Source organism: Cydia splendana, chromosome 1 (genome assembly GCF_910591565.1).
Source record: "Cydia splendana chromosome 1, ilCydSple1.2, whole genome shotgun sequence".
NCBI lineage: Eukaryota > Metazoa > Arthropoda > Insecta > Lepidoptera > Tortricidae > Cydia > Cydia splendana.
In genome coordinates, this window is record NC_085960.1 from 4883739 (window position 1) to 4903870 (window position 20132).

Here is a 20132-nt window from a genome sequence, read left to right on the forward strand (position 1 = left end):
ATTTTAACGAGCATTTTAAATTTGTCTCCACGTTCATTAGCGAACTTTATTTTCGCATCGTAAAAGCGGGTCACGAGTACCAACAGTATTAACTTACAAGTGTAATTGAGTTGTCCAAATCTCGTATGTTTCACGCACAGTGGGCACCAATAAACAAGCAGTAGAAACAAAAGTAAGTCATTCCCGGGATCACCCAGGGCATCGAGTGACTTTGGGCCAATCAAAACTTGGGCCTCCCAAGTGGCGCTAGCTGATTTGTGCCCGTTTACCGAACTAACTCCAAGTTACGATTAGTTTTTGTATTGTTTACTTGGACGACAAACGGTCAATTTGTGTTTGCCTGAACCATTAACGGACCGATGATTCATTTAATTATGTCCAATTGAACCTTCATAATACCCTTATCAAACTGACAATCAAAATAGAAATTCCTAGATTTCAAAGATAAATCAATCATGAATGACTCCAAATTATATAACTGACCAAAATCAATTAACGCTTTTCTCTGAATGTTTTAAATTGTTTAGAATACTTACGCACTAGTCACATGATTTTTCATAATAGGTACCAACTAAATACATTTTACTATACATACATACATACAACATACTTACTATATTTCCATTTATGGATATAATTTCCATATGGATAAATAATGTGTTTAAAATATAACGTAAAACAAACGTTGAAACATCGAACTATTCGATTGACCAATTTCATACGCGTGAAAACATTTACAATAACGGCTAATGTGTCGTGAATTTCGCATGGTTAGTCAATTTTATAACAGTTTTTGTAAAAAGAAATGCCGTTTTGGTATACGAGCAATATCAGTGTAAATATAAGGTATATAATTTGATGACTTTATAATTTCTGAGGACGAAATATTTTTAGCTAAAAGTGGGTATATAATATACCTCTTTATATTTTTCGATGATGTATACGGGGCCACTCTTATAAAATTAAAAAAATACAGTTGCATACAATTATTGTATTGAAAAGCTGCTAACAGCCTAACTATCAATTGCCTATGTTATTTATTCCAAAAATGTAGACTCTGGCCACGCTACATTGGCTCAAACTTGTCAGTAAGAATACATATCCCTATAAACTCCATACTTGACGTAGCAGGCGACATGAAACCTTAACTAGGTCCGACTCTATTCTTTTAATTCTGCTGTCAGTCATTAAACTGATAGATTATAGTGCTGAAATTTATAAAACACAAAAACGCCCATCCAGCACCATAAACACATCGTGCAAATGACAACTAATATACATTTTATTCCACTTTGCGGCTTGCAGTAAATTTATAGCTTACGAGTATGTAGTAAAACTCCGGCGTTACTCTAAGTGAGACATATTCGCTTTGGCGTGAAATATCAAACTAGCATAAGTATCATGACAATGTGAAAGTATAAACGACTAGACAGATGTCACCTATTTGTTTTGTGCTGTGCAAAAGGGAACCCATCACGTATATGAACATTTTCATGAGTGCGAAAGGGGCAGACTACAAATAAAAAAACGTGACCACTTTTGAACCTCATACCGGCCACCAGTGACCGCTTGAATGTACCAAAACGTAAAGACAGCGGACTCTTACAAAAAGTTATATTCAGGAGATACGGTGAGCGATAATGGCGTGTTACAAAAGAAAATAATTTTTGCAATCACTATTTATTGACTATTTCTGAATTCAATACTTCCAATGACACCTCACATCATTCGATTTTGGTCGCACTTTTGATATATGACAGTTAATCTACAAACATTGCAGATCTGTGAATGAAGTATGGAAATCAAAAGTTTTGCAGCCATATGCCTGTTTCGTACAATCGCAGGACCTATGACATCGGTTACACGCTAATTCTGGCGTCAGTTCAGTCCATTAGTCAATTCGAGTTTTGAGTGATGCCAGGATGATGGAAAATGGACACGGTTACACGACCAGTCCAGACTCACAACAGACTGATAAAATTACGACACAGTCGCCGTTTGGACACAGAACGCAACACAGTCATTTAGTCTTGTCTAATATGGTGACTGACGCGAGAATGACACGAACAGGTTACACGATCAGTCTCCTATCAGTTTTCTGTCATTCAAAATGGACTGACGAATATTATCTAAAAATTTAAATTTTCATCAGTCCAGACCATCAGTCTATCAGTCCGCGTGTTACACGGTAATTCTCCCGTCAGTCTGACCAGACTGATGGACTGAACTGACGCCAGAATTAGCGTGAAACCGATGTCTATGGCTTCCACTTAAGAACAGCCTTGCCATAAGTATCTTTACTCGCTTGCCGTCGTCGTGATATTTAATAAAACCGGGCAAGTGCGCGTCGGACTCGCGCACGAAGGGTTCCGTACCATAATGAAAAAAAAACGGAAAAAAAAATGCAAAAAAAAAAACATCCAAGTACTGACCACGCCCGACGTTGCTTAACTTTGGGCAAAAATCACGTTTGTTGTATGGGAGCCCCATTTAAATCTTTATTTTATTCTGTTTTTATTTGTTGTTATAGCGGCAACAGAAATACATCAACTGTGAAAATTTCAACTGTCTAGCTATCACGGTTCGTGAGATACAGCCTGGTGACAGACAGACGGACGGACGGACGGACAGCGAAGTCTTAGTAATAGGGTCCCGTTTTACCTTTTGGGTACGGAACCCTAAAAATCATCTGTATCCAATAACCGTTGCGATGTGTAAAATATATTTCCTTTACTGTTGAATAGCGTCACCTGATGGTACAATATGTTAAGCCTATTGTATTAAATACTTCTTCGAGTCAGAGTCACGTACAATGTATGTCGGTTCTAGTTTAATCAAGTACTAATACGAAATAAGAAAAGTTAAACAAAGGGGAAGTAGGGCAACGTAAGTTGGGAAATTCGCGTCGGTCTTAGGACACAAAAATAGTTAACAGAATTAAGGGGAGTGTGAGCGGAATGCGCGGGTCTAATGAAGCGGGCGAGCGGGACGTTAAAAAATAATAACGGCGGTAGACGCCCTTAATCCTAGTGGCAGAGACTTGTGTAAAATAAAAAGCCAGATATGTGCATATGTTGTAACATTTAAATTTATGATATGAGAAACAAAGCGTACTAGTATAATGAAAAATTTAAAATTAGGCGCCCATGTAAATGGCTTAAAACAAGCACAAATATTATTTAAAATAATAATCTTAAAATTAAATACATTTGACATTATGGCCGCGATGCATTACGCAACTCTGCAGCCAACATTTTGTATGAAGGGTCCAAATTTTCAAAGTGCGGTAGCGACCTCTGAAACGTAACTGAAAATTCTGAAAAAAATCTACATTGGTTGTTAATTGGCAGGGACTACAGTAAGGGAGTGAGACGTGGAAAATTTAAACATTTTCCACGAAGTCGAAGTTAACTTCGACGAAATAAGCAACACCCCAATGTGAATTCAAGAGTATTTAAACACAGAGACCTACTTGACCACTCTAATGTGACGTGTGTTAAGGATCACAACTTTACACGACGGGCATCGGCAGTCTTGATCATTAACTTCACTCTATGTAGTAAAGTCACTTCCGCGACGCGAAACTTTATTAAAAAACACTCTTCGAAATTGTCGACTAATTTTTAACAACCAATGCGCCAACTCATTTTTTAAGCGAACTACCAAATCTGTTTGCAATTTGTGCTTTTTGAAATTCGGTCTGCAGCAATCACCAGGAAGTGACACGTCAAAGTGACGAGCAATAAAGCGTTCCATTCCATTCTGAATTTGAATGTTGCCGCTAAAACGCGGCACGGGCCAATAAACGCAATAAAAAATCAACAACTTTGTAGTAGAAAAAATGTGTTTTTTGTGCTCGAAATGTACGATAGCCGAATGTTACCTACAAGTTCGGAATAGATGTACTAACGTACAGAAAGTTCACTCTGTTATAGAATCGCTGTTTAATTTCTAGGCCGAAAAGGCTGTCCTCGGCAATTTATCGCGGTTGTTTGCCATTTACTGTTTTTTTAATGCTTTTTAATGACCGATTGTGCCGTGCCCTCATCCATTTTATCACTAGAATTTTGAAGGTTGGGCTAAGCTACCTCACCGAAGCCCAACCTTTTTCCATGAGGTATAGATGCATAGTCGCCACTCAAAAAACTTTTTGGATAACACTCAGATACAAGATACAACAAACTTTCAGATAGGTGTCTGAAATTGTAGACAGAAAATCCTGTCTCACTTAGGCATTTAGCGAAAGTTCCAACGGTAATTCGTTTTTATGATCAGAGCAATGAGCAAAGTTCGGACGACTACGTCAGATACTATTGTTAACTTCGGATATATAAAACAACGGCTTACTGTTTACCCGGATATGCGCTTGTTGAGATAAATAATGGAATAATTAATAATGATAATGACATTCTGCTACGATTGTTTTTCATGTTTGACATTTTGTAAAATAAAACCACTGTCGAGAATAAACGAAAGAAACAACAGTTGTTTTGTACTTCAAAAGGAAAAAAACGGAACCCTTATAATATCACTCGTGCGTCACTGTCTGTCCATCTGTCACAGTCTAGTTGCTTCGCAACTACTGCCAATTAAGTAGAAATTTGGCACACCTATGTAAGTCTGACCTGTGACGCAAAGACGGACATGTTACGTAAATAAATGTTTTTATACAAAAATATAGGCACAACTCTTAGGTACTACAGTTATTTTCATGGTAGGTAATTACAAAAATCGCACCGTGCCACGACACGACGTCGTAACGTGACAGAACCTTGCATCGTGCCACGAAATGCGACGTCGCATTGTGAAATTAATTGTGCTTTGGCTTACTTTCTAAATAGGTAAGCAAAAAACGCATTTATCATTCCAAATCCGAAATGCACATTGGCTGACACGCAAATTGACAGCACACAAGTGAATCTAATTATACCGGGAATACCGAACTAACTAGAATGTTGAAACGGAATCGCTGCATTATCTAATTGTTCGGCGGCGGTGGTGCTGATGTGGAACTATCGATTCATTGTATTTGCTCTGTTCGATGAAGGCTTGCGATCTGCCTCAGGTTTATACGAAGTTTCTACTTAAGCTGATAAATTATATTTTTGGTACGAATTTAACCTAAATCTAATACCTAGTTTATATGACTCGTTAGTTAGGTACTTTAATAAACAAGACCAAGTTCGAAAAACTCGCGCGCCTAGAAGATGTTGATGTCAACTTTAAGGCAGGGACACACTTATCCCACGTACGCAACGTTATGCAATGCATTATGACATCTGAACCCTGAAATTTGTATGCTTAGAAATAACTTGCCATGCGTTGCGTTGCGTATGACAAGTATGTTTCTAAGCGTACAAATTTCAGGGCTCAGATGTCATAATGCATTGCATACGTTGCGTACGTGGTATAAGTGTGTCCCGAGCTTTAGCCAGTCTTCACTGAGACCACGGAGACAACGCCGTATTCGAAACGTCGGAGGTAAATTTAAAACTTATTTTACGCGATTAAATCCCGGCGTTGTAAATAATAATGAGTAACAATCGTGAAAGTTTAAATCAGAATTAGGTACTTTAAATTTACATACATCTGAAACTATGGATTCATTGTGTTTCCTCTATTCAATGGAAGCTTCTCGATCCGCTCCGGGACTTCCACGAAGTTTTTACGATGAGGAACAATGAGGCAGGTGCGCATTGTTATGGTAGCGCAATAACTCGAAAGTTTAAGAGAGGATAAGGTTTTAACATCATCATTATCATAACTCCGAAAAAGCCGTACAATTGGACAAAAGCTTTCCCTAACGGTGGTTTTCGATCTCTTGGCATTGCTACTCTCATCTAGCTAACTTCAGCACCTTCACCAGATGATTGGTCCATCACAAGCCTTGTTTTTTCTGCATTTAGGTATTATATGGTCGCCATTAAAAATTAGACCCTGTTTACCGTCCATTCTATGCGCAATGTGCCCTGCCCTGCCCTACCTGTCTGCCTAAATTCTATGTGGAACCTGTTAATAGGTTAGATTTGATTATTTTTTCATGATATGTTACAGTACAAATTTTCGTATACCAAAATTATAAGAATTCATATCGCGATCTAGCTTTTCGGTGAAGGAAAACATCGTGAGGAAACCTGCATACATCTGCGAAGAAATTCATAGTTGTATGTGAAGTCCCCAATCCGCATTGGGCTAGCGTGGGGACTATAGCCCAAGCCCTCTCGCGCATGAGAGGAGGCCTGTGCCCAGCAGTGGGACATATAATAGGCTGAAATTATTATTTATGTCGCGATCGTTATATATAAACTACAAACTATCAACAAGCAAAAATGTCAAACTAAAACTTTTTTTTTTTCCAAAGAGGATCGTTAGGGTTTATTATTGAGAACTGGCCATGATGCATTAAGTCCGTCATTTCTACATTATTTTTGTAGTTTGTGCAATAAAGTTAAAATAAATAGAATAAGTAAATAAATAATGAATGGCACGGGATTTTCAAATCTCTTCAACCAATTATCGGCTTAAAACACTAAAATACTCCTTTACGGCTAAACGCAGCTTAATGCCACCAGCGGCGACTAAGCGAAACGTATGCTTTTAATAAAAACGTTTCTTTATAATTTCGTACGTGCGAAAATTCCGAGTGGAATTTCCTGTGAAGGTGTGAAATTTCTCTAGAACTCATGATAACACAATAAAGGGGAATTTATTTAAGAGGGTCGCGCTTTATGCGGTCGTCCTGCTGGAAATAACGATGTTTATGCGATACTATACTTACTGGCTGTGTTTGAATAAAGGAATACAGGCGAGAGTGGAGACTAGCTACGTATATTATACACGGCGTTTTTTCAACAACTATCCATATTGTGCAAGGTGATTAGGTTTATTTTTGGGATTTCGGGGTTGGTCCCATAGAAAAGTTGTTCAGTATGACCTACCTAATCGACTTGCACAATATGGCTAGCTGTTGAAAAAACGCCCAAGACAGTTTATAATTTTTGTTTTATATAAACGCAAATATATCAGGCCTGGGGCCTGTTTCTTAAAATCTTGAAACTTGTAATACTGGCGGACGTCACTTTTTGACAGCTTTTGTTAGAAAGGGACTTCCACTTGTATTATATACAAGTTACAAGCTTTTGAGAAACGGGCCCCTGGGGCAGACCACGCCGCGCAGACACTTTTCAACAATATCTTAGTTTTTGCACCTAACTGCGACTTGTTTGCAGACAATCATCATAAACTTAATAAAGTATTCTTACGTTTTTGTGAATCAACATAGTTATCATCACTATAGCTTAATTATTGTAATTTTCATCATATAATAACATATTAAATTTTACAGCGCATTGGCGCTAGCTGTAATGCTGTAAAATTATCCCTGAATAAATATCAAATAAATATCAAACGACGTAAGTGTGATTGACGATCACTTCAATCCCTTTGTTACTACACGGTCAATTATACTCGTAATTATCAATACTAAATTTGAAATTGACAATCACAGTCTCGGGGTCGCTTATAATTATAGGCATTTTGATTTCGATCCTATGGTTTCAGCTATATTTACACCTTAGGTAGGTGATCTACTAGGCTTATGCTTATACTCTTTCAACATACATAGTAATAATTGAAAACGCAGGTGCTCAAGATTAAAAGCTTACCCGATTTCAATATTTAACACGTCCATTTTAATGAAAAACAAACCTAAATTTAATTATCTAGCACAAACCTTGCAATTATGTGCAAATTCTAAAACAAACTAGTTTAAATCAGACCAATATCGCACGTTCGCTATTTTGAAAGCTAACAGTTTAATTCCATAATAATTAACGCACGCATAGTTGAATAAATATGCTCAAAACTACGTTTACATACTAGATAATAAGATTAGAGTGATTACATGTGTTTCATGTTTAAAGTAAGTACACAAAGCTAAAATGTTAAACTATTTAGTACCTATACATTAATCATAGGATTGTTACTCACTTGATCATAAATTAGCTAAAATATGCTTACTAATTCGTGTTTTCTTTTTATACATTCATGAAATATAGGTATGCAGCAAAGTAGAACCAAGTTTGTTGGTGAGCGATGTACGGTCATTTCAAGGTCATCTTGAATATGATGTAAGTACAGAATAGTAATGGATCTTTACGATGTCTCAAATATGTCCATCGTCCATGGCATTCATGCAGCAAAAATCATTCACACATTGATGAGAGATACAAAAATGTAACAAAATATAAAAAAATAATTATGTATTAGATAATGATTAGCGAAGTAAGCCCTAATCGACCGATAGACCGAGGGTCACTTTTCGACACTGCAAGACCGACAATTATACTCTAGAAGTCTGCTTTGAATTTAGACCCCACGTCTACCATACCTATACAGGATGGAACATTTCTGGAGACTGAGCTCAAAGGATATAGTGTTATCTATGTAAGTGATCTACAATCGAGTTATTATAATCGTAAAGCTGGATTAAAAAGTAAAACAAAATCATTAAAATAAAATATTTTATATCAGCGACAACCCTACAAAGTTATTTACATTGACACACGTCATGTCATTTAATAGGATCTAATTGCTAGTGTTGAATAGAAACATACAGATTTTGCACTAATGTTTAACAAACTGTATCTCAAAAACTGTTAGAAATATTAACGTGATTAATAAGTGAAAAATAAAGTAAATAGCCTAGAAACAATTCCCTGTTTGCATAAAAGTCCCTGGTTCTGTTCCACCCGATATACATGATCTGGCTGTTAAGTTAACACGTTCACGGGCACAGCATCATTCTCGAAACTGCAAGCTACATTAAGTAGGTACTACATTACTAAAACGCGAAGCTGCAAGCTTTGTCATTGCAGTACTAATAAATCATATCATTCATAACAGCATTACGTTATGCACTATCATAGCATCAGGCACGGGGCTCCGAAACGGCGATAAGCTTATAATGTCTTCGCTAACTATCCCTATATTAAAACTAACGGGTTGTAAGCGTTTTTACGAGCTAGCTGCTGAACAGATGAGCTCAGTTAAAGTATGCACAGTAAATTAACTTGGAGGTAAGCGGTAATACAAGACCTCGTCGGACGCATTACTAAAGTCAACAACAGAAATTTTGTTAAAGAACCGCGGCACTGGAAGCAGAGGGCCTACCTTGAACCACTTCGTTCTGAGTGACCATATTTTTCAAAATGTCAATATCCTACAATTGTCCTACGTATTGCGTTTGTATGGAGAAGCGGTCTTCACTATTGTCTTATGTTGTGATTTGTGATATTATAGTTTTGTCATGATGTTAAAAGTTGATCCAGATTAAAAACTCAACCCTTCAACATACTCATACTAACAGCTTCAAGACTTTCAAGTTATGCTATATTTTATAATTAGATAATCTATAAATTTGATTCAAAGGAATTCTCGGAAACGTTCCTATTTGTCATGCTACTTCAGTCAACCTCAGTACTTTTTGTACCGGGACTGTCTAAAATAGCAAGACACGCTCGTACGTTTCCATGAAAATACGATGGAAAATAATTATGCATTCTGCACTGCACTGGTTGAAGTACTGTGTAAGATGTTCATACTGCAGCTAAGCCTCGTCGGATAAGCGGCAAATTTACGATACGCTCTCGTTTCCACGACAAACATGGCGGACAAGATTTTAATGATAGGGACAATTTCGTGCATAATGTATGTTATACGGCTTAAAGCTGTGAGCTCTTGTAGCCATATCTAGACACTTGAATATTTATAGTATTTTTGTGATTTTGAACTGACTTGATTACCTACTACTCATGTATTAGTTATTTATTACTTAAAATCTAAAAGTATTGATAAGAAAATATTGATAGTGTAACAATAAGAAATGTATAGCGACTGATTTAAGAAACTTTATTACTTTTAATTACTCCGTTGGCTCAGCGACCCAAAATGAGACTTGGCCTCCGACACAAGACAGCGCCTTGTGTCAGCAATGTCAGCATACAATAAAATAAAAGGCATTTTTTTGCCTAACCTGCCATTAAGGTGGTGCGGAAACTTACATGTGATTTTCGATACATTCTCCTTAAAAACCTTTATTAGTTATTTTTAAACATAGGTACGTTTTTTTTTAACTAAAGGCTACAAAATACATTAAAATTCTTTATGACATTATATTATTTTTTGTATGAGACTGTCTGTTGCCTTAATAAATTAAAAAAAAAAGTACCGTAGAGTTTCGTATCTTTGCCTGCGCTACCTATTTTCGCCTAGTTTGACATAAGTTGCCATTAACAAAATGTTTCTAATGTAAGCCTTACATAAAACTGCTAAATACAAAGTATTTTTTACGGGTGTCAACATTCTTCGAACAATCTGCGGATAACTTCACACAGTTGACCTTTAGTGAGGTTTTTTCGTGACACCGACCACACGTTTTTTTAAACCAGTGTTTTAACTTCAGTTTTAAATGGTAATACGGACCCGGTAATGTTAAACTTTTTACGTGATTATATCCTATAACTATTTCTTTTTCATATGAAACTATTATTTAATGGCTAGCTTACGTTTAGAAGTCACAAGTGGATAAAACATTGGTGAGGGTACTTTGCGTCCATCTTGTTGCCAAATTTCGCCTACCCCTAGGGTTGACAAAGTTTTTGTACCACATTCATTGGTGGATGACATTACATGTTTCCAAATTTAAATATTTTCTTATGTTTGGTTATTTTGGTTTACGCTATATGCAAATGTTTATTTCCACTCTTACCGATGTTGAGTAGGTACCAAATAGGTATTTTTATGTCCCACTTTGTGTAAATAAGGTTGATTTGATGTCAATTACGGGAATAACAAAAATTTTACAACAATTAAACAATTTTGCTAAAAATAATTATTTTTTTAAACTTATAAACCATTACTCCCCTTTATTTGACATGTTGGTTAATTTTTGGCAGCCCTAGCTACATTATAGAAAATGTATGAAAACAACTTCAGACTGTTACCAAACTTCGCCTACTACCCCGTTTTTTTAAAATATGCCTAGTCTGGTGTAGTTAAGGTTCATAGTATATTAGCACATTCCAAGGAGATACGACTTAACATGTGTAAGTCACAGAAAAGTAAGTATTAGCGGCAAGGCATGCCATAGGCGAAGATTGGGAAAAATACCCAAACATCGCCTATTGCCTTTGGGGCCATTTATTACCAACTTAACCAATGAAATTCTAAGTTTTAGTGGTGTATACTGATAGTTAGGAGTACTAAAAAACGTTTTTTCGCCTTAACGGATTAAAATGCTTTCAAATTTGAGAGATTTTTTGTGAAAAGTGTCAAAATCCAGGCGAAGATACGAAACTCTACGGTACATAAACACAACGTAAAAACTTAACTAAACAACAGCTGTAACAAAACTACAAACAAAAAGGAAAAAAAAATCAGTCAAGCAACTGATTGACTACTATTATCATGTGTGTTGATTATTATAAAGATAAAGATAAAAAATAGTTTATTCAAGTAGGCATATTACAATGCGCTTATGAACGTCAAATAAAGCTATACCGGCTCCAACCGTACACCTCTGCCTCGAGAAGATTTAAGTCCCCCCTCAATTGGAGGAGGGTATCCCAATACGGGACCGGCAACAAACTCGGCGGGACACATCTTTTCAAAACATTATTACATCTTATAATTAACATGCATTACGAGTAAATAAGAAAAATACAATTTAAATTACTATAGAATTCATGCAATTATACTCAGTAAGTATATAACTTTATATAAATATGACAACATGACACATGAAACATGATATATGGACGTTCTTTAGGGTAATGAACTTGGATTACTAATTTGTAGTAGTAAGTGTATTTTTATTAAAAAGTTTGTAGATACCGATCAACAAGTACCGACTTGTAGAACAACAAAGAAACACCGATGAATACGTGAACGTTCGATTGGTAGCGTATTGGCGCACACTCGCCGTATTTTGGTCGCGAATGTCGCGATAAAAAGGGAAGGGCCCTCCATAGACCCTCCCGCGTCTATCGGATGTCGTCGAGATAGTTTTCGTATGGAGGCTGCTATTACCGGAGTATGCGACATTCTTGTTACAAAAAAACTTCCTTGGAAGACCGACAACATATTAAATATATTAAAACGGGTCACTCAAAATAACTAAAATTAATTTTCCAAAGAAACATTTATAAAACTTTGTTTTTCAAAAAACCCAATATCGTGAATTTTATGTAAGTAAATAGTCGATTTCGAGTCCTGTCTACATATTTATGGTGTATAAAATGTAACGTATAATTGTAAAAACGTTTTGCGTAATAAATATATTTTAATTCTTCCTTTTCGTTTTCAATATCCCTTCACCCATTTCTGCATTAAATTATTTCGTGAACCTTCAACGCAACTTTATCGTCGCTAATTTGTGTGTTATATTAACGCATTCACTGCCAGGGGGCGTGGCCGAGGAACAAACTTATATGACGCTGAACGCACATGTGCGTTGGGGGCAGTGAATGTGTTAAAGCAGACTTCAAGAATAGTCCCCCTGCTCACGGAAGGGTGCATAGTGAGTCTGGCAGCGCTTAATTGGATCCAACGAAGATTTCCCAAAGGCTACTGTCAGTTAGCACTCGCTATACAACACAACCTGAACAATTATGCAACTGAGATTTTATTTGAGCAATCGACCTGGATTGCTTTTTATATACAGAATGGTTAAAATGTAACTGCATTTCCGTTGCCAGTGAGGTTTTGGGATTATACTGAGCCACTTTTACTATGGTACCAACCCTGAAATCGCGAATAAACATTTACCCTCTCATAAAAAATGGACCAGCCAAAATGTATGAAACAGCCAAATACGGCAAATACTTAATTTTTTCGCGATTTCGGGGTTAGTCCCATAGTAAAAGTTGCACAGTATAATCCCAAAACCTCCCAGGCAACGGAAATGCAGTTACATTTTAGCCACCCTGTATTTATGGTTTTAGAAATGATTAACCCCTTTTAAATTTGACTCCGTATAATATACGGTTATCACTACTTATCACAAAATAAGAGGTGCAAACTGAAAGTTTTTATAATAATAGAGAAAACTGTAGTAATTAGGCCGCCACTTTGTATATTAACGCGTGTTTAAACTCCTTTTGATGACTTGTAGAAAATCGTATAAAATGACGAATCATCAACATTACGATTATGATCAACATACGATATTCAAATTGCTAGCAATCCTGAAAAACAAATGACAACCGAATGAATCCACTGACCCACTTTATTTTATCTCACAAAACAAATAAAAACAGGCAGGTAGAAGTGCCTGTTGCTCTGGCCACACCGGAGTCCCGAAGGGCTTCGTTAGCAGATTACAAGTCAAATGTTTTCGATTTTTCCGTAAAAAAGAAAGCGATTATCTGCCCACGGACGATTTACTGACGCTAGGGCGGCACGCCGTCGGCATACAATAAAATAAAAGGCATTTATTTGCCTGAAGTGCCATTAAGGCGGTGCGGGAACATGCGACTTTCGATAAGTACATTATATTCTCCCCTCCACCTTCTACCCTAGTCGATAGTGACCCTGCTTACGACGCAGGAGGTCCCGGATTCCAATCCTGGTAAGGGCATTTATATGTGTGTTCATCACGAAGTTATGGCTGTTGAGCTATTGAGTTATGAGTGTTTTTTATGTATTTCAGTATTTATAATAATATAATAGAGATTTAGATAGGTATCATTTATATAATCGTCGTTTAATACCGACAACACAACTTTTATTGAGCTTCCTGTAGGCTTAGTCGATTTGTGTAAGATTATCCTATACTTAATATTTTTTATTCACGCAAAGATGCTTAAGATTCTAACTTTTGAATATGCAAGCTCATTATAACGCGGATCTCGACTGCATGTATAATACTGCAAAAAAAAAATTCTAACTGACAGTTACAGTCTCAGTGTCATTGTGTCCTCTTAAAGAAACCACACGAATAAAGCAAATCATAATTTTCCGATTCAATCTTCAGGATTAAGTTATATACATACCTATTAGTGCTGTGTGCAAGAAAATAGTGAACTAGCGGAGGGCTCTGCTCCTCGCAGCGAAACACCACAACCGTAAGACAAACTATTTAATTGGCTAATTCCTGCCCGCCTGATGATAAGCAGTTACGTAGTAGTAAATGCGCAGTACATCAGGTGTGTCTCAATGCGTGTTGCCAATCTTTAAAAGGTCCTCTTTAAAGAACCCTGATACTGTAGCCCTTGAGAAAACCTCAGCATTGAGTACATTCCACATCCAGAATCATATTAACTTACCTTTAACTTGTTACTCATCGATATCCGTCCGTCCCTGCCCCGTCGCTCGCGGTGCCTCGTTATGTCTCTCCGAGGGCGGCGCTATATTTGAGGAGAAAAGAAATACCGAAAATTGGCCTAATCTACACCTCGCGCGATAATCTTCGCTCCGGCACGCAAAATTGCCAAGGAACGCTTTGTTCCTCGCCGATCAACCTAATTTTGAATATAAAAGGAGGTTGATGGCGCTGATAAGTTTAAACTGATTTCGCATTTGTGTTAAAAATAATCTAGAGTATTTCCAGTATCAGGTTATCAATCACTGACAGATATATCTTTAACAAATCCAGATCAAATTCATAATCTGTTATTAAGTAATAGGTACAATCAGGATACGCCTCCAAGTTAAATTAATTTTAGTTCGACAATAGGGTCGGAACTCTGCTTTAGCCGCGAGCTCTTTTCCCAACCTCTCGTTTGCTGAAAAATAAATACCTATGCTGGAATTCGGTAGGAGTTGATAGTGAGATGCTCTACGGCAACCCCAACTTCATTTGGCTTTTGCTCCCAAACTAAAAGGGTTCAAATATTTTCAAGCAATTTCATGACTCATGAGCATACCATAAGTGGAATAAATGGGGGTAAGATTACACAAAGGAAATATTCCCCAATTATAAGAAAGTGGCTGACAGCAGTGTACTTATAATCTTTGAATCAGGATTTACCTGTTTTAGGGTAAATTTTTCTAATCTGTCACCAGTTGCCCCACTTGACGATACTATAGGCACTATAGCGTGTCCGCCCTGTGACATATATATCTCTGTTAGCCCTGGGCGCAACAATTGGATAACAACCGGCTGGCGGCTCGCCAGTGCGCGGGTTGGACGTGTGAGCCCGCGAACGATACAATATTTGAGTGTTGAGTATACTCTGAACACCATTAATCGATCCAATGATCCAATAAAAACGTTACTTTAGGTAGGTACTAAAGGTGACGTTCAGATGTCAACTGGAGTCTGCATTAGTTGCGGCGTCGTGTCGTTCGTCGTTCTAAAAATTCTGAACAAAACTGTGCCTACTTATATTCAACTAATTTTGGCCACTTTGTCGCTTACCTTAATACCTATGGTAGACGATATCATATCTCTTATTATACTCCATCGCATACTTACTAATAACAAGAGTCCAATTTTCGTTTAATTTCTAGACAGTTTAATATTTTTAAACGCCTAGGAAAATTTAATAGCAACAGTTTCATTCCGGAAATCAATCTAATTAACTTAAATGTTTACGAGCGATTTGACCGATACCTATACCACTTGTTTGTACCACGAGTTGATACGTATTCTAGGTCCATGGTTGAAATGAAACCACTTTTATATTTTGCCCTCATTTTTTAAAACTGAGCTGACAAACAGTTTTGAAAAACGGGACCCGTAAAACCTCTTACAATACCTACATTTTTTCAATAACCGCTAAGATTCGTTTCGCCTAGAGTCCTAGATATTTGAAAAATGGTATCCAGCAACATAAAAACTAGTTTGATGTATTCAAAAGGTACTAAACTGCAAAATACAGTACGTAGCGGCCCCCTTTTATTTACCTATCGCTAAATTTAAATAATCACAATTATTTAGCAGTGGCGCTATTAGTGTGCACGTTGATGGGCTCTTAATCACGTGGCCTATTTTATGCTTCTAAATAAATAACGGCATACTAATTTAACATGCACGACGATTATTGAATTACCTATAACAAAAGAACATTAAAAAGGAGCTGCCACTCAGCTGAGTTGTGACTCGTGACGTGACATCTTGCTGTGACGCTGGTTTTCAGGGCAACCAGGAGAAAAACAAAAGCTAAACATTTAACAAAGGCATAACAAAAGTGAACTTTCTGTGCAAAAAAGGAATAAGAGAGGGCTCGTTAGCACATCAAAATGAGTGAAACAAAAAAGATATTAATATTTAGATGTAGGTAAGTAGCGTTTTAGCGCCCCGGTACAATACTGAGAGCAAACAATTTTTATGACTGTATTCTAACTAGCCAAAGAGTTCTAAAAAACAAAATTGTAGCGTAATATTTATCTTATGCAAAATGTAATGTAAATGTAATCGTACATGCAAAATACAAGACTTATTTGCCACATTTTACGGCAGCGAGTATTCAGCATTCTCCTAAAAGTGTAAATAAAATGCTTACGTAAGACCCTCCATCCAGTGTAATAAAAATCCACTATCACCTAGCTGTGGCTAAATCAGTGCATTTTAAATTTGCGGCCAGTGTACCCTCGGGGAACAAAGTGCAATTGAATTAAAGGTTTTATAAATACTTAAATAGACCATTAGTGCTTTGCAATATTCTTAGCCTTCTTCTCAGAACTAGACTAGAAATATAAGCAGGTTTATTTAAATAAGCACAGCATTTTTGGAGCCCCGGAATGTTTTAATACATTTGATGTAAGTTTAGGATTGACATAACTGTAAGGGGAATCGACAGGGACAAATGTTTTTTTTATCACGGGGGGTTCTCTTATTGGCCGGGACACCGGGACACCAAACGGGGACATGCGTATTGGCAATCGTATGTAAGTTACATGTTCAAATATAGTTTATGATATGATTTAATTTTTTCTTTGACAGTGCTACAGTTTTAGTTGTAAATTAGTTTCAATGGTGTTACTGGCCTTTACTCTTAGTATTAACGATTTGAATATGACTTATACTTGGTCAAGCAGATCTTGTCAGTATAAAAAGGCGGCAAATTTGAAAAATGTAGGCGCAAAGGGATATCGTCCCATAGAAAATTTGAATTTCGCGCCTTTTTTTACTGACAAGATTTCCTTCTTCTTACTCACACATTTTATGTAATTGTGTTGTTACCTTCACAGATTTAATCTGTCTTTTCTAAACCTAAACCAATTTTATTTCCACAATTTGTTACATGCCTGAATTACGTTGAGACCGGTTCTAGGGACTTATTTTTCTACGCTATAAGATAGACTGTAAATAAAACAACAGTCTGTCAAATAATTTAGCCTGAAGCTTATTTTAATCATCTCCCGGTATTTCAAGTCAAGTCGACTGTACATGTGCCGTGGAATAGTTGGTACGCGCGAAGAGAGCGTTTCCCTGTACCACGATTGTAAAAAGAGATTTTTACGGTCTTCGGGAGGAGGGGGTTGGGGGTGGGGGGAACGGTCGTATGTTCTTATTTGTGCTTGAACGTGACCGCAGCTTTGCATTTTACTTGAATGTGTTAGAATTTAATAATTAGAGTTTTAATTACTGGGGATATTATGTTCATATTTTAATTGGAATTGTTATAAGAACTCATTGCTACAATATTTTTTCGTATTTGCTATTTAAAAAAGACTTTTTTTAGTTTGGGACATTTAGTTTTTATTATAATACATAGAGTAGAACTGAACTTTGTGCAAGGATAGGTTTAAAATAAAAATTTAAAAATTCCTTTGTTTAAATATTTAGACTTCCATTTTTGTGACATCCATGAAAGTCTATCTACGCCTAGTTTGCACCGACTCGGCAATAACAGTGCCATGTTTGACTTAATACTTGGGATAAAAACTTAGCAAAGTCAGACTTTACTCTATGACCTCTAAGTAATTCAAATAATAAAGTTAAAGACATTCAAATTGTTTATATTTTATTAAACGAAACTCAACAATAACCTCACAAATAACGTAATCAGATAAAGGACGATATGTTGTTACTATTTAATGGACCATGCACCTTAAACCTAAACCAAAAAGGATATTAAATACACATCTTGAGTTCGTGATCTATAAATTAAATAAATTATTAAAGTAGATATTATAGTAAGAGATTATTATAGTAAGTTAGTACGGGTACAAAAGTGCTTAGCCATTTTTCTCTTAAAATAAAAATGGAAAGTCACAAGTGTACAACCTACGCTATCTACAAATGAGGAAAGAAGAGTAAAACTTGCCGGGGTTCACTTCCGTGCCCCCACATCCATTATTTAAATCTAAAGTGTCGTTTCTGCGAAAGAATCGTGGAATTCACTTTAAAATCTATATTCAAAGATTTGACCCGACATTTGTAACTTCAACGAGAAGGACTTTTGTAACTCCCAATGATTAATAATAACAATGTCAGGTACATATTTTACAAGTTGTTTTCTAGATTAAGCATAACTTTGAATATGAAGAATGTAACAATATCCAAAAATGCCTTATCTTCTAACAATCATTTAAATATCACATTGAGACGTTCGATAGACTACGGGCCCACAGATTACCAGTTCGCCGGACGATATCAACCTGTCAGTTAATCGCAAAAGGAGACAGTTCCGAACAACTGACAGCTGATATCGTCCGGAGAACTGGTAATCTGTGGGCGCCTTTAATATTGCAACAGATCCAAGACTCATCCAAAGAAACGACACTATTGTAAAATCGTATAAAAAACCTACTTAATCAATCGAAATAAATTAGTTGAAAATGAAGCTGAAATGCATTCGTAGTTACGATAAGGTAATAAGTTAGCTAACTAGCGAGAGGCTAGTCTACGTTAGCGAGGACACGTATCACATTGCTTATAGCACAGATTAGACAAACTATAACACACTTCCCACTATCGATCTTACTCACACTTAAGTTGATTGATATCCAAATGTGAGATAGAAAAAAAAACAGCACTACCCAACACGGAAGTCTTAACTATTTTAAGTACATGCAATAAATAAACTAACTAGGTTTTAAGTAAATAAGACTAGATAGTCGCTCAATACCACATTTGAATTGTTCTCTGTTATTCTTTTAATAATTTTTTTGAAATAATTCAGAGAGAATATTAATTATTTCCGAACAAAAAGCTGCAATATTCCATCTATATATCACGATAATTGGAAGCGATAGTAGTAAATACTAAACCTGTACATGTAACGATTAAACATGGCAAGCACGCGTTACGTATATATTGAAACTGTATCATTATTGTGAAAGAAGAGAAAATTAATAAGTACAGTAGCGAGAGATAAAATGTCTAACAGAGCCTACCTTAAATCTAAATTTACACCATCGGTCGTTTCGATTTGTACATCTTACATGAATTAAACTATAGCACATGGCAGATTTCGTAACCTAACCGTACGAATCTACTCAACCAATTTTAATGCATTACTTTCGCAACGCAGCAAATGTTTTCTTTTCAAGTACAGATGCATGATTCCATCGTATTGACTCGGAAACGTTCGTATTTGTCATGCTACTTCAGTCAACCTAAGTACTTTTTGTACCGAGACTGACTGAAATAGCAAGACACGTTTCCGTGTAATACGAAGGAAAATAATTATGCACTACATCTGTATTTACGAAATGTGCCATGTGGTCGCAACTATGTTCATATGTTACAGTAAATTAACTTAAGATTATGTCGCTTATTCCTCGGTGCCCGTGATCCACTGCAGGTATTTGAAGGAGCGTGACTGCAGGGGGCTGTCGCGGGAGTCCAGGCCGTAGGTGCGCGGGTGGTGGTAGCTCGACTGCTCTCTGTAACGTACAAATAAATATATAAAATTAATGCCTTGATCCGTAACAATCTACCCTTGTATCCCTTGAGCAAGCCACAAAATCCTGACATGTGTTATATGCGTGAGCAACTACACAAAGAAGGTGAAACCGAGTGGTTTTGTGCGACGGTATGTAGGAAATCGAAAAATATTAGACTGGAATGCATAAATTGTTTGTAACAGATAAAAAATAAGTATGACTTCTGATAAAAACCAGCAATAAATATGAAAATAGCGTAAAAGTGTTTGCAAAAATGCATGCATGTCGCGTATATT

General features: G+C 36.5%; 1 protein-coding gene across 1 annotated transcript in view; it reads right to left on the reverse strand.

Annotated features, from left to right (window-relative positions):
• Nucleotides 1-20132, reverse strand: part of LOC134806895 (probable serine/threonine-protein kinase kinX) — a 57563-nt gene that overhangs the window by 32057 nt on the left and 5374 nt on the right. The window contains exons 4-5 of the mRNA XM_063780320.1: nt 19652-19836; nt 18730-19499 (exon numbers count right to left, since the gene is read on the reverse strand). Of these exons, the coding sequence (XP_063636390.1) occupies nt 19725-19836 (112 nt within the window). The 3' untranslated portion in view covers nt 18730-19499; nt 19652-19724. The remainder of the gene's footprint in view (nt 1-18729; nt 19500-19651; nt 19837-20132) is intronic.